This window comes from Fusarium fujikuroi, chromosome FFUJ_chr07, assembly GCF_900079805.1.
Source record: "Fusarium fujikuroi IMI 58289 draft genome, chromosome FFUJ_chr07".
NCBI classification, from domain to species: domain Eukaryota; kingdom Fungi; phylum Ascomycota; class Sordariomycetes; order Hypocreales; family Nectriaceae; genus Fusarium; species Fusarium fujikuroi.
The window spans coordinates 3,167,604-3,182,059 of record NC_036628.1 but is presented as its reverse complement, the minus strand read 5'-3'; the positions used below and the strand labels follow the sequence as shown (position 1 = coordinate 3,182,059).

General features: G+C 46.2%; 5 protein-coding genes; 2 read left to right on the top strand and 3 right to left on the bottom strand.

Moving 5' to 3' along the window:
• Positions 1-31: 31 nt before the first annotated feature.
• On the bottom strand, positions 32-1,105 carry FFUJ_08108 (related to toxD protein; the record flags this gene model as incomplete). Its single annotated transcript, XM_023581229.1, has 1 exon — positions 32-1,105. One exon carries the CDS (start codon positions 1,103-1,105, stop codon positions 32-34), a length of 1,074 nt encoding a protein of 357 aa, XP_023433866.1.
• Positions 1,106-2,137: 1,032 nt separating this feature from the next.
• On the bottom strand, positions 2,138-3,051 carry FFUJ_08109 (dehydrogenase-like protein; the record flags this gene model as incomplete). XM_023581226.1 has 3 exons in its annotated part: positions 2,138-2,360; positions 2,412-2,712; positions 2,772-3,051. 3 exons carry the CDS (start codon positions 3,049-3,051, stop codon positions 2,138-2,140), a joined length of 804 nt encoding a protein of 267 aa, XP_023433865.1.
• A 2,126-nt stretch (positions 3,052-5,177) lies between these two features.
• FFUJ_08110 (uncharacterized protein) lies at positions 5,178-8,121 on the top strand (the record flags this gene model as incomplete). XM_023581225.1 has 2 exons in its annotated part: positions 5,178-5,241; positions 5,291-8,121. 2 exons carry the CDS (start codon positions 5,178-5,180, stop codon positions 8,119-8,121), a joined length of 2,895 nt encoding a protein of 964 aa, XP_023433864.1.
• A 289-nt stretch (positions 8,122-8,410) lies between these two features.
• FFUJ_08111 (uncharacterized protein) lies at positions 8,411-9,149 on the bottom strand (the record flags this gene model as incomplete). XM_023581224.1 has 3 exons in its annotated part: positions 8,411-8,490; positions 8,554-8,944; positions 9,000-9,149. The coding sequence occupies 3 exons, from the start codon at positions 9,147-9,149 to the stop codon at positions 8,411-8,413; spliced, it is 621 nt and encodes a 206-aa protein (XP_023433863.1).
• Positions 9,150-10,713: 1,564 nt separating this feature from the next.
• FFUJ_08112 (uncharacterized protein) lies at positions 10,714-14,320 on the top strand (the record flags this gene model as incomplete). XM_023581223.1 has 5 exons in its annotated part: positions 10,714-11,147; positions 11,198-12,047; positions 12,104-12,252; positions 12,310-12,500; positions 12,570-14,320. The coding sequence occupies 5 exons, from the start codon at positions 10,714-10,716 to the stop codon at positions 14,318-14,320; spliced, it is 3,375 nt and encodes a 1,124-aa protein (XP_023433862.1).
• Between the last annotated feature and the right edge of the window lie 136 nt (positions 14,321-14,456).

The following is a 14,456-nucleotide window of genomic DNA, read 5'->3' as shown; positions in this document are numbered from 1 at the left end:
TTCAAAGCAGCAATATGGATACTTGCTATCACTATTCTAGTGGATGCTTTAGTGTAAGCTTTTCCAAGCTCATTTCACCTCCCGCAACACGTTGGATTCCCTCAATACCAGCCTCAGGGCCAGTTACAACTGTGACAACAGGCAGTCTCAAGCATCCATCCTTTAGAGCCAACAGATGCTCCATAACATTGCGTATACGGATAGCTGAATTCGGATCTTGAGGTGCGCCCATGGCGTTTACATTGCCGCTTGGCCGATAAGACGTGCACATCCCGAAGGCAGGGTCTTGGTGAACCGGGAGCGTGCAGGCCAGGCGAAGACCCTCAGAATCGCCCAATGCAGTCTTTGTGAGCTCAGGAGTGCTGAGATTGCTAGCATCAGCAGGACCCATGACTCCTTTGCCGACAGTATCGAAGGCCAAGTTTAAAATGATGCCGAGCGACTTCTGAGCCTGTTGGATATCTTCAACCACGCTGCGGCTCCTGTAGTCGAAACAGTGGGTGGCTCCCAACTCTCGAAGGATATCGTGGTTCTTAGCTGAGGCTGTTGTGAAGATGTATTGGAGCCCAGCAGCCTTGGCCAATTGAATGGCCATCATTCCAACACTGCTTGCGCCGCCCCAGATAAGAATTCCCTTGCCGACAGGGTCGATGCCAGCTACATCAGCGGCTGGAAGCCCCAGGCCAATGACATTGAACAAGGCATCTGCCGCTGTGTGTGCGGGCATGCAGATTACGCTGGCATCCTTTGATGACACACCGGCTGGGATCTTATAGAGTAGCTCGGACCTCGCAACAACCAACTCCTGGTGGGTTCCGTGTGAGGATGGCATTGGGATGACGACGGGCGAGATGCCAAAGACGGCATCTCCGACTTGGAATCGTGAGTCAGGGCCCGTTCTCTTGACAGTACCGGACATCTCGAATCCGGTGATGAAGGAATTGAGTCCCATGTAGAAGAAATTGTAATCACAGAGGTTGATGGCTGAATAGTCGACACGGACGAGGCATTGGGAGCCTTCGACCGTGTAACTGTCTGTCACTGGCTGGACGAGGAGCTTGCCCTGAGCGGACAGAAAAATGGACTTGGATGTTTGGGTAGACATGACGGTTGTTGGTTAGATAGTAGGTTTTGTTGAACTGGATTGATTGAGAACGATGGGGAAGAGACGAGATAGATCTTAGAGTAGTCTATTTATATTCTCTTGACTATGTTACTTTACTATCTTGACAGCCTCAGCCAAGAGAAACAAGCCCTGCAAGCCTTCTTCGCCGACTCCGAGCGGACTGTCTCTACCACCGGCGGCATGATTCATATACCGCTGCTTCTTCACTTTTCCGACCAGTTCAAAAAGAAAGAAACCCGTTAGAAACTAAATGCCCCGCTATACGAGAGAACGTGAACCTTGGCGATTTAAGGTTTGTTTAAACGGACCTAACAAGACACGACAAGCGAGCGCGCGTTACGGACTACGGAGCAACTAAACATCAGGTACTTAGGAATAGGTAGTGGTGCTTTTATCGGATTTTAACTCCGAACACCTAAGCTTGACCGCTCAATTGCTTAGCGCGACAACTAGCAGCAGACAAGCATGGTTATGTCAACGACTTTCATGTCAATCGATAATTGTAGGACTAAATCAAGGAACGCTCTTCTGAAGGCTCCTGGTCATTCGAACCTCTAGCCCTTTCGGCCCTATGACCTAACTGTTTTACAACCTGCCAGGCCCTGCTATACTTGACTCATTCTTATAAAACGTCATAATTGGAATTCATTTGTTCAAAGAGCAAAAAGGTTTTGGTATCACTGTAGGAACTGAATTGCAAAGCAGGATAATCTTGAAAAGACAAAAGCTCATGTTAGGAAGTAAGATCTTATAGGATTAATAGTTTAATCTAAAATCTAGCAGGATCTCCTTTATACTGTATAGAAGAGAGATGATAAGATCGGTCCTGCGACGCCACTGGACTGTTCTCGTTGCTCTCTGTCACCGCCTCAGCCTTTTCCAGGCTGTATTCGTCCCCAATTGAGATTATCTAATCCTAAATTAGATACAATCTCTTCTAGTCTGACGCAGTGTGTGATTGAATCGCAGTATCTAGCAGCAGCCTTGCCAATTTCACCTGTGGGCGTGAACTCAATCCTCCCAAGGCTGAACGCCTTGCCTGGATACAACTTTGCCATCCTCCTTATCCCTCGCCCCTTCCAAAACATCTTTGACAATTGCAGCTCCAATGGAAGGATCAATTGCACCTTGTGTTTTGTTCTGCTCTTGGCCGACACCGAGACCGGTTGCCAGGTATCCAGGGCTGATAGACCATACTTTGACGCCATCCTGACCAAGAAGCCGGAACCACTCCCTAATCTTTAAGTTAGCTCTATTCTTTCATGCTGGTCACGTTATAAAATACCTCATCATCATGTTCAGTGCAGTCTTGCTGCTTCGATACGCGGGCAAATTGAAGTTATTCAAGGCTTTCGGCCAACCTTTGCTGGACTGCGTATTGATGGGCAAGTCGGGGTTTTCAGACCCGGTAAGAGAGGATGTGCCGCTAGCGATGAACATGAGGCGGGGATCGCTGGACTCGAGAAGCAATGGGGCCAAGGTCCAAGTCAAGATATGGGTCCCGGTGACGTTCACATCATATGTTTTATTCCATATTTCTCTAGCTGACATCTTGCCAGCAGTAAGCTGTTGATCGAATTGGGCACCTTTGATTTGCAATTAAGTCAACATCGTTAAAGGCATTCTTCAATTGGGGTTAATTTACCTGCGTTGTTGATAAGGGCATCAAGTTTTCCATACTGAGCCTTGATGTATTCAAATGCAGAAGCAATGGAGATATCATCTTCAATATCAAGTTGAATTGCATGAAGGTAGCTGGAAGGAAACTTTTCCTTGAGGTTCTTGACGGCCTGTTCAGCCTTTTGGAGGGATCTACCTCCGGCCAAGACCTCATACCCTTTATCAGAGCTGCAAATAGCCTTGACAATCTGGAAACCGAGACCGGTGTTGGCACCTGTCACAAGCACGAGCTTACGTCCGTCCATTTTGCTAGACTCTTTGTGTTGCAGGGTAGGATGCTGATCAATAATGGGAATAGAACAAAGAACAAGAACTTAAACAGATTGACAGTGTAGTAATATTAACCTTTTTAACTTCTTATGGTCTTACACCAGATATTTAGAAAATAAGGAATGGGTCTGGAATCAGCAGTATTGCCCTCTCTGTCTTTCGTCGGGAACATTCATTAGTACGGAATATTGGCTGGGATTTCCTTTCCCCATAATTTCTCGGCCATTAACTCCGATCGTGATACCCGGCCGTAACTTGTGTCTCGGCCGACAATCTCCGGAGCCGTTAGCTCCGGTCGGCGAAACTCAATATTAATTTGATCATAGCGCCCTTTGGACTGGAGCTTCTACCATTTGCTTCTTACCAAACTAAATTGCAGCTCCTGTCTCTGGTACACTGCCGTTTAAATAGCACGCCTCTCATGCTCTACAGCATTCATTATCTGAGCCCTGTGAAAGATAGCATTAATTGGACTCTTGGGTCACAATGCTGGGATGGCAGAGGCCACCAACAGTCTATAAAGCAAGCCGAACTGCAATGGCATATTGGCCTACTTGCTTGTAAATAGCCCTCAGTTACAGCTGTAGGGATAATCGACAGCAACGTCAGGCCTAATCCTAAATTCCAGGTCTGACCTGATTTATTTCCAGACTCTGATATTCTTTAGTAACGACCATCAGGGAGGCATGACGTCCCCATGCCTAAACACTGGAATCTATCTTACCGCCTTGGCACATCATTCTTGCAAGGTTGCCCTGCCTCTCGTAGCCTCTAAGATAAAGCACCCGATACATTCTTGCTTTAAGATAATGGACTACTACAAGGTCGTGCTGCGAAGACACGCCATGGCTTAAACCCGGTCCCTCGAGGTGATGGTGCATCGGGAGCCGGACCCAGCAAAGGCGGCTCTGTAGATGACATGCGCTGGTCCCAGGTTGCTGGCAACCCTGAATAGAGGCTTTTACGTGACCTCAGCGACGTCCTTTCATCCTTTCCCCTTACTTCTTCCAAAGCGTCCTTTCCCGACACTGTAAGTGGACAGCAACTCTGAAAGTATGCAGATCTTCATCCACGCCATTTAGCTGCCGCCTGGATCCTTACACCACACTATACGCGCTGAAACAGTCTGGGGAACTTGAAGCACCCCTCAAGTCTTATGCATGTTGGGCAGGGGCTACATATGTTGTCTCCTTTATTAGAGAGGCTCTGAAGTACCGGGTCATAATGCTTTCTGTTATTACCGATACTGACAAACTCGGGAAGCCGGCCCCAGAACCCTTTCCCGCATCTAGGCGTCTGCCGCTGAATTCTGCTACTACATCGAATCCTCTTACCGTGGAGCTGTAGGGTAATTACCAAGACAGGAAGTCTTATATATCAAGTACAGAGGCGCAGACAAAAACTGTATTTTCTTGACGAGGCAGATATTACTTTCTCTTGCAAAATAATAAGAAAGTCTTAACAAGGAATTACGATTTCCCCCAGATTTCTCGACATCTGCCGCTCGGGAGCGTCATTAGACTCTTGTTTCTTCTCGAAACGAGCTAAATTAGACAGTCCAGGTGTGGCAGATGCAAGGGGGGAGTTCTAATTTCGCAGATCTAGCAACCACTCCCATTAAAGGCAGTGAAACAATATGTGGAGCTACAACATTCCATCTCATCGTTTGGGGACCAACAGTCTGCTCAGTAGTTCCCATCAGAGGTCATTAAACGTGTCCCCTGATTAGACATTTACCTCAGGAATGTATGCCAAATTATCGTCAACAAACACAATACGCAATGTCTTCATAACCCTTTTTAGCAACATTACGTCTCCATTCACTGTGGAAATACTGCAAAATGAGGTTTTGTATCTAATGTTTGTCTTAAGCTGAAACTTGAAGGAGCCTGGGAGTCACGGTGTGAACAATCTCTATTATCCCTGTCGTGAAACTGGCCCGAATAGAGCCGGCAAAGCTTCCTGCAGGCTGCCCTTTTCATTGTTCCTCAATTTCGCAAAGGGAACGGACCGAAATTACTAGATATTCGGCGGCTGAGCACCAAAGCATTCAATACGCCCTCCAAGTTCAATCGCCTCCCGTTGTTAACTGGATGCCGCTATGCTTCTTTCTAGCAATCGTAACGATCTTTCTCCGGAGTCTCTGCAGCAAAGCCCAGTTGATAGTAAGTACAAGCCTTCCAGTGCATCATCAATTTCTAAAGGACAACCCAGCATCACTAGAATTTCTCGATGGCGATGCAATGAGTTCAGAACAGTTATTAGAGTGCTACCAAACAGGGAAAGAGTGTGCACATCCGGCTGTAAGCTTCGATGTAACCACTTCGCATCATCCAGACCGAATGGACCGTCCCGAGGGTGCTTCAGAAGTGTCCTTTGCATCCTCGCCTAGTAACCCACGAGGCCCTCCCACGGCAGGGTATGCTCTTACAAGAGAATCGGACGACAGAATACCGCGACCTACCTCTGTCCATACCTCAACGCAGCTTCAGAAGCTTCCACTTGTCTTCGCCGTAGAAGTCTCTAGCACAAGTGAGAGAATATTCCAGCAAGAAAAGAACACGATCTCATATATAGCCTCGAAGCTTGAGCCCAAAGAGCTGGCAGACCAGTCTTACATCTTACCTTGGGATCGTCAAGCTCACGATCCAGTACCTACAAATCTGATTGGGGATCTCCAACATAGTGTTGGATCAAACCCATCGAGCATTTTTGATAACCGTCTTGGTCGAAAACGCCTTGAACAGTCAAAGATCTGGTTCCTCATGACGGACGGTGTGATTGAAGAGGAGCGTGCCAATGACTTCACGAATAAAATTGCAGAAGCGGGATTACACGGCACTCCATCCGTCATAATTGTCTTTGGAAACAGATCTCGTCCTCCTTCTCGAAGCAAACTATCAATTGGCATGTCTATCTGTGCACCGTCGCCACACTGTGCGGTTCTTTTCCACGACGTATGGAGCAATGAGCCATTCATCGTTCAAGCCAAAGGATGTTTCGCTAGTTTGCTTCCCAAGGGGTCTTACTTCAAGTGGTTCAGTGGATCAAAATGGACGGACTTCCCTCAGACTTCCTACGATAGGCTGCTGAGGGTCCGAGTTCCCCAGTCAATCCGACTCTCCAAAGACGAAGTGGCCCTGCCCTACAGCAGGGTGTTCGATATGAAGTACATATACAACGACTCCATGTCCGACCAGGATAAATTGCAACTGTTATCAAACAACTCTGCCCTCGATGCGATAATGGTAGTTGCCAGAACAAGAGGAGAAGGATTTTTGGTGAAGTTGTGGATTGAGAGCCTTCGCAGAACAACAAGAAGAGAGAGCTTGACCATAGACAGAGACGATGTCGACTCCCGAGGGCTAACAGCCATGAGATTCCTGTTGATGGCAGCCGAGCAAGAGCTGAAAGCACCAAATACTCGCCACAAAGATATTTGGTCTTGTTTGACATGTGTCGCACCTCCTCGTTGTTCTAGATCCATGCAAGTACATGGTACAAGCCATTTGGACTTTCATCGCGCGTCAGTCAGGCTTCAGAACAAGAGAAACTGGGCCAGCTTCGAAGCCAAGGTGGAGATGGAACGGGCGGCACTTATGCGTGTCACCAAAGGGTTACAAGAGGTCCAGTCCGCGATAGAGATACTAGATGACCCTTTGCCAAATGATCCAAGTCTCGCCACAGCTGACACCTTTTGGTACCCCGCTAGTGGAGTAAAGACTGCGAGAGACAATGAGAAGCTTCCGGCATCAGTTCTACCAAAGAAGTTGGATAAACAAGATGTCGACAAGTCACTCTTTCTCTCTGGCTTCAAGGGCACCCGGAAGCTTGAAAAGGCTGCACAGTCAAGGGCATACGCTACCTGTCCAATATGTCGAGAGCCGAATTCGATCCAAGCATTGCTGCTGCGAGCCAGCCCTAAGGAAAACAAAACTCCACAACTTCCATCGCCTAACCAAATGCTCAAGCTGACGTGTCCTTTGGCGTTGGGGAATTACCCAGAGGTGGACATCATTCTTCCACTTACATGCTGCGATGGCTGCGCATTCCTTCTCCTGAGAACGAACAAGCAAGCCACCACCACTCAAACGAGCCATCAGGTCGCCGCGGCACTGCCACTTGTATCGCTCCAAGACAAGCAGAATCGAAGGCTTTGGAGGCAGACGCTCGCAGAGGTCTTCAGACACCGTTTCCACGATAGTGATGTCTTGTCTATCTTCCTCGCTACCATCTGCACCGAAATTGAAAACGTCCCCAGCCTGACTCGCTCAAAGAGCCTCAAGTGGTGCAGAGACGAACTCTCCCGACTCCCAGGAATCCACGTACCCCAAAGCTCCAGCCCGAAGCTCGTCACTAGTCTTCCATCAGCAGTCGACAATATTGTTCCGCCGCAACAGGTCGCCTTCTTTGCATGCCTAGGAAACAAATTCTATCTCAAGGCAGTTCTATCGCAGCCGGTCGAGGGGTTCGTTGTACTAGTTCAGTTAGCGACATCGATGAATGTTGTTAAACCAGAGGCTATCCGGAACCTGGTTTGGAAGCGGCTTTTATGTCATTTCATAGAACAAGACTTGCGTCTGCGAACTAATTTTGGGATGAAATACGCCTACACGATGTTGCAAGAAATCATACAACAATCTCCGTCCTCCAGCCACGGGCATCATGGCAAATTCGTTATAGCTCTCCCAAAGCAACGAACATCTATATCACTGACTTCTCTGGTCAATACCTACTTTATCCCGCCGGGATCGAGCGCCATATCGCACTTTCTTCGCATACCCTGCTTCGAGGAATCGTATAGTACGACAGAGTATAATGCAGCGCTAGCAATGTTTTTACATTTACTGGCCAGCATCGAGTATCATGGTGAGGAGGCGACGGATGTTTTGGAAGAGATGAAGAGCGTAGCAGACAAACTTCGCGATGTCGGAGAGGACGTGAGGAGTGTTTTTGAGGATCCAACGTCGGTTGACGAGTCTGGTTCTGCTTATGCCATTGCTCATTTAGAGTCATGGCTGAATTTCACTGTGCCAAGGAATTGAGCCATTTTTAGCCTGCAAGCGAAAACAACTTTTGCATAATTGTAATTATAATTTATTTTACTTAAAGAGAAGCAATAGGACTAGACTTTCATTGTCCTTACTACTCCTCGCAGCCAATTGAAAGACATCTTATGTAATCTACGCGCCCGAATTTCTCTATTCTAATATAATAGTCAGAAGCCTTCGTACCAGTCTGTCGAATGGCTCTCCCTTCAATCTTCATGAGTTCCCCCTGACAATCCCTATAACTGAGAGACCGCCAGAACTTAATTGTTATAGCCTAATCGCATTACCTTTTGACAGGGCAGACTGTGACAGGACCAGGATTAAAGACGCGACTCCGAGGACGATTGTAAAGGTCACCGCCATCTAAAACGCGATAGTGTTAGTGAAATACAGTGATATAGAGAACATTACTTGCCTTGGAGTTACCATCCCACCAGCCATCTTCTCTAGACTTCGAAGGCCCAAACTCAGTGCCAGCCCATATCAGAATTGTCAACCCGATTATCATGCAAAATATGGCCAAGACTAAAAACGCAAGGCTAAATTCCCATGCGTATACCTGAAGCCAGCTAGGTCGAGACTTGCTATCGGATTGTCGTTTGCGACCAAGGCTGTTTCGGATCAAGCTCAGGCCGCCGGGATGAGCAGACAGGCGGTGCAGTCTCATGCTCTGAACGCCTGCAATGACTACTGAGAAGAGGGCAAACACGAGTCCGCTGAACCACATCGTTCGTACTGACCAGGGCTTGTTACGGCCATTGGGGAGTACATCTGGCCAGGAACCTGTTGTGCTCAAACAACTTGCGAGAAGAGCGCCCTGTTTAGAATCTCGGTGAGTGGGTACAAGAGGAAGGAATTTAGAAGTCACGTACAAGTGTTCCGACAAAATTGAGTTCCTGCAGCTTATGGTCACGCCAGTTCTTTGTCATTTCGTCTTGCTGAATCTGGTCATCTTCATTCAACATATGAGTGATAGTGTCGGCTGAAGTCGAGGTCTCTCCTAAGAAGCTAAAGTGAGGCATTATGACTAATGTTGTTCTAGCTGATGTCAGCTTCATTATACCAGAGTTTCTCTATTAGCTGCCAATAAACTTACCTTAGATTTTGATATATATAGCCTGATCAGAAATTTTAAACAGTTGCTGGTTGTGAGATGATTGAAAAGAATAGAAGGGAGAAAAACGCGGGGAAGTGAGCTCACTTGCTTCAGCATCAAAGGGCGGGGAAAAGATCCCGCTTTCCTACCAGGCTAGACAGGGTAGGTAGACATGTCGTCATGAGTCTGTAATGCTGTTTTAATTAATTACAGGCCATATAGGTGATGATAAAATATTTAATTTCAAGGCAATGCAGATTGAGCTATATTTATAATGTAGAGAAAGAAGAAGCCTTAGTAGCCTGGTATTTCTTGGTTTACCGCCGTCAAAGTGAATTTGGTACTCTCCACACAATCAACAGAGCTTGTTTCCAGGTGCATGTGTTAGTCGCGCCGTACAAGCAGCGGTGAGCTTTGAGCCTGTCCTGGCCTAACTTACTGAGGTCTGCCACCATGCTTGGTGCTATCAGCAGGACGCTCGTTTGCGAACCCTCTAGGACACACAAGCCTGTCTTGAGATTCTGCTGCAGACTGTTTCTAGGGTATTACAGGGAGATGTAGGCAACAGCCGAGTGTGAATTGTAGGAGTTGATTTGCAGATGTTTCTCTGCCAAATAAGGATATATCAGCCTAGTTATATGTTTCATCATTATAGGGTGAGTTCAAATTCTGTTTGGGGAAGTTTTGACGTCTCGTGGGTACTCAGTACTAGCAAGTCCTTAATAGAGTAAGCGACGGACTCTGTTTAAAATGGATTATATGCACCGCGATTATAGGCTGAGATGAGGAGAATCGATAAAAACTTATAAAGTATTACCTACTATAAGAGGCCTAACGAATATGCTGGACAAATAAAAGCGACAGCAAGCAATATAGTCGGCAAGGTATATGCTAATACAGTAAGCTAATATAATAATATTAATATTAAATATACAAGTTTAAAATAATTATAAATATTAATACTATTTACAATGCATTAGTATTAATAAAATATAGTAGGATATAGAGTATTATATAGAAGGTTTTAAACTTTAGTGAAATAAGTATAGTACTGGCCTGAGGCATTTGCTTTAATCTTCCCACTTAAACAATTTTATTACTTACTAAATGACGATTTAAATGCCTAAATTAAAGGCTCTGCGCTACGGCGAGAAAAATTCTACCTATTACAGACTCGTGATTGGACAAGGATATATTGCGAAATAAGTCTCGCCCCTTTGAGAACTCTGTTATTTAGCAAGGCACAACGCTGGGCGTTTTTTCTGTTATTGATTAACAATGTCGCAGTGACGTGTGCTAATAAGCTGACTCATTTTTGTGGTGGCTGTGTCTCCGTGAGGGTGTGTAGTATGAATTTATTGGCAGCCTGATTTTAGAGAACTGGTAATTATAATATAACAGTCTGCAATCCTATTTACGTCCAAACTTTACTTCCCCCCCTTGACTATTACTGAAACACCATATATAATTGATCTCACGCCCACAATAACATGTCTGCTGAACTAGCCCTTGCCATCATCCCTTTAGGTATTAAAGTTTGCTCTGGCTTGTCATCCTATTTTGGAAGCCTGAATGACTATAGACAAGATGTTAGCCGCCTCGCTCGCCAAACTCAGGCTATGGAGAACGTCTTTAGGGACCTCGAGGTATTACTAGAGCAAAGTCAACTTGACCCCCAGATCCTTGCTTCGGCCGTCGGGGCTAGAAGCCTTTTGGAAGCTTGTAAATCTGGATTACAAGAGTTGCAGGAACTGGAACAAAAGCTTAGCATCCCTATTAAACCAAGCGCCAAAGCTCTAGGCAAGACAAAAGCAAGATTTGCGAAATTCTCCTACCCCCTTCGAAAATCACACATTATGAAACTCCAGACCGCTCTAGATACTATTTGCGTACCGCTTCAACTCGCTATTGAGAAACTCCACATGTGAGTAGTCGTAGGGCTATAATCTAACCGTTGTGGCTAATTGTCCAAAGAGATATCGGACTCTCGACACGAAACAGTTCACTAGAAGTGCTAACCGCACTTCAACAGACGTCAGGTCTTATGTCAAGTCTCACTGCAACTACACATAGTCTGGCTTCACCAGTAGGGGAGGTCAGCGCAGCACTTCCTATCCTTCAGAGTTCGGTAGACGCGATAAATCCGTATATCACTGGTGCAATCCAATCATATATGGAGCAGACTCAACTAGCTATACGACAGGCTGACGCAGCAGCACGTGAACGCGCTGAAGCTACGAACAAGCTGATCATGGACCTGCAAATAAGGGAACCGGGCCCAGAATCTACAATCCTTTGTCTGAGAGCAAAGTCAAGTCCGCCTACTAGCCTTTCTAATTCTGGTGCATTCTGTTCCTGTCGCGGACAACGATTACGGACATATCGAGGGGGCTCCTATGGGCCTTTGTATGTCTTCCATGAGAGCATTACAGTCGTCAAGCACGAAAACAACTGCCAGCTTTACGCGCCCGTATCAGAATTTGAGAGATCTCAAGGTCTGCGTGTTGCTTTTTCTAATGTCCTCATCAAAGGAGCTTTGCAGCTGTGCTTCTACACAAAGAAGGGTGCAGGCGGGTTCAGTATCAGCCCTGGACTCGCCTTTTCGCCTATCGTTGATAGACATCACGCACGAGCATGGGACCTCTTGTCCTACGGAAGCTATTGCGTGGTTTGTGCTTTTAACCAACTCAGGCCTGCTGCGACGACAGAAGCTATGTTCAGGGTGATCCTTTCCAAGCTGAGGCTGTTTTTCAGCTCCAGAATGGCGAGCCCAATGGAGGTTGACATAGAGAATAACTCTCTTCTCCACGAACTTGCCAAACTAGTAAGTCAAATTGATTTTACTGCAATAAAAATCTAGAGACTGACCGATCTCTCAAGATAAATTTGTGGTTTGCAAGCATGCAAATGACAAACAGATTTCGCACGCAGACTAATATGTTGGCCCGGTGTCTCCCGGTTATGGAAGAGCTCGTGAATTTCATTGCCTCAGCAGGATCCCCGTTGTCAACTCGTAATCGTCAAGGACAGTAAGTACCACCGACATGGCCAACAGTCCATTCTAATGGCTCTGACAATAAGATAAGTCTCGCATTGCATTTAGCTGCATACGGGGTTATTCTCCCGGCTTCGCTTCAGACGGCATTTCACGCCGATGGGGCAAATTTGGAACTCAACGCGAATATTGACCAGCCATACAATCGGGCTATGAATTGGAGGAGAAGCTTACTCCCGGAAATTCTGAAGAACTCTGCTTTACAACAAGGAAACGCAGAATGTATGATATCCATAACTTATGTTTGGACTTGTATGTATCACAACATGAAACTAATATTGTGTCTCATAGTGTTCCATGGGCCATTGATAACGGCGATCCTTAAAAACGATTTAGGGGAAGTGAAGCGACTGATTAAAGAAAGTCCTGCTATTGTTCAAGAAAGAAATGTCTATGGACAGACAGCGTTTCATGTGGCCGCTGATAAGTTGAAGATATTCAGGATTTTGATACAGCAAGCTAAGCCAACGACATGGACCCAAAGGGATGAACTGGGCCATACCTTGCTTGGATTCTCTATGGTCCTTAGCAGTGTAAGGTGCAACTACGAAATATCACCTCAAGCCACAAATTGCTCTTGCACCTCGACTGTAAGGGCTCTACTGGAATCAGGCTGCCCTATAGTACCCCATCACGATTTCTGGACAAGGGAGGGCAGCGTTTTGCGTAATACTTCTACCCATTGCAGGGTACTTGTAGCAGAGCAGCTACGTCTCCGCCGTCGGGAATTGAGAAGGCTGGCTTGTGACACGTTGTCAATGTCGGCTTTTAGTCAGTTTCAATCGTCTCAGCGTACTGAGCTTGACCTTCACGCTATAGAAGTGGATCGGACACTTCGTCGAAGAAGAGTCATTACGTTTGGCAGACTTTCAACGTTCTTCCCTGGAGATATTGACGACACACTCAAATTCAATTACGTCTTCCGTCCCATATACCACGATTTAGTAGAAGGCTTCGATGCTAAGGTCTATCTTGATTTAGGTTTTCGGGAGTTTGACCTTGACACAACTCAGTTTCCTACTTCCCGAGTACTGCCCTTAGGTATCCAGATATCTCGAAGAGCAGATTTCCTGATCAACCCAGACTACTTATTGTGGTTGCGAGATCATGCCGTTCCAATGACGAAGAGAGAAAACAGGATCCACGAGTCTAAGGATTCCACTTTCATCTTCGCGGATAGGATGGGGTGTTGGTCAATGTTTGATGATTTGTTTTTTGCGGAAGAAACCAAGGAGTTGGAACATTGGTTTTCAAGCACACGCTCGGTTATGGAGTGTCACTGTCCATGCTCACCTGGCTTTTGCACCCCATTCATTCAGCGAATGAAGTGGCTGCCATATAAATATGAAGAACGCACGTCGCCAGAGCATCGTACTCTTTCGGGATATGCGAATGACATCTTGTCATTTATGAGCAAATATGGGCAATCCCTCACAACTGATCAACATGTCGCCGCAGTTCGCCAAGTGACATTTTCGGTCCTCGAGATGAAACATATATGCTCACATAGGCCCAGCGATGATTACGTTGAAGAGCTTTCCCCAGACGAGATCCAATTCGAGCTGGACACTCAAGATAGTTACAGGGCAAATGCTCTGAACGAAGTAACGTCAGAAGCAACCTCCTTTTTCTCTGCTGATCATCATCAAGTATCGCCAAAGGAGCACATCGGCGCCAAGACTGAGGTAAAAGCTATTAGGGAAGGTAATGGTGCTTACCATAACGATCCTGACCTACAGCAAGAAATTGAGTATGATGTTATTGTTGAATACTGGCATAAGCGATGGATTCCCATGGTGGAGAAAATTTTAGACGACGCAAGGAGACTCTTCTACTTCGATCACGATGAAGAAGGTTTGAGAGATATTGGCGTAGTCTTGGAAAACGTCACTGGCACCATTCTGCCAACAGATGACGACGGAGGAGATGTTGGAGAGTACGAACTTAAATGGGAGGGATCGGGTAATGAAAGCCGAGAAGAGAGGGAGTCAAGGATTGTCTCGAACTGGATGATTCGGCAGCTAAACAGTATCGTAGATTAGGGTTGAAATATGGCCATATCAACGCTCGTATAAGATTCACTCATGCAGAACTGGGTTTCAATCAGGCATAGTAAGCACAATATGCTGAGTATCAAAAAGCTATATAGTAAAGAAATTAACTGGCACCCCGATCCGA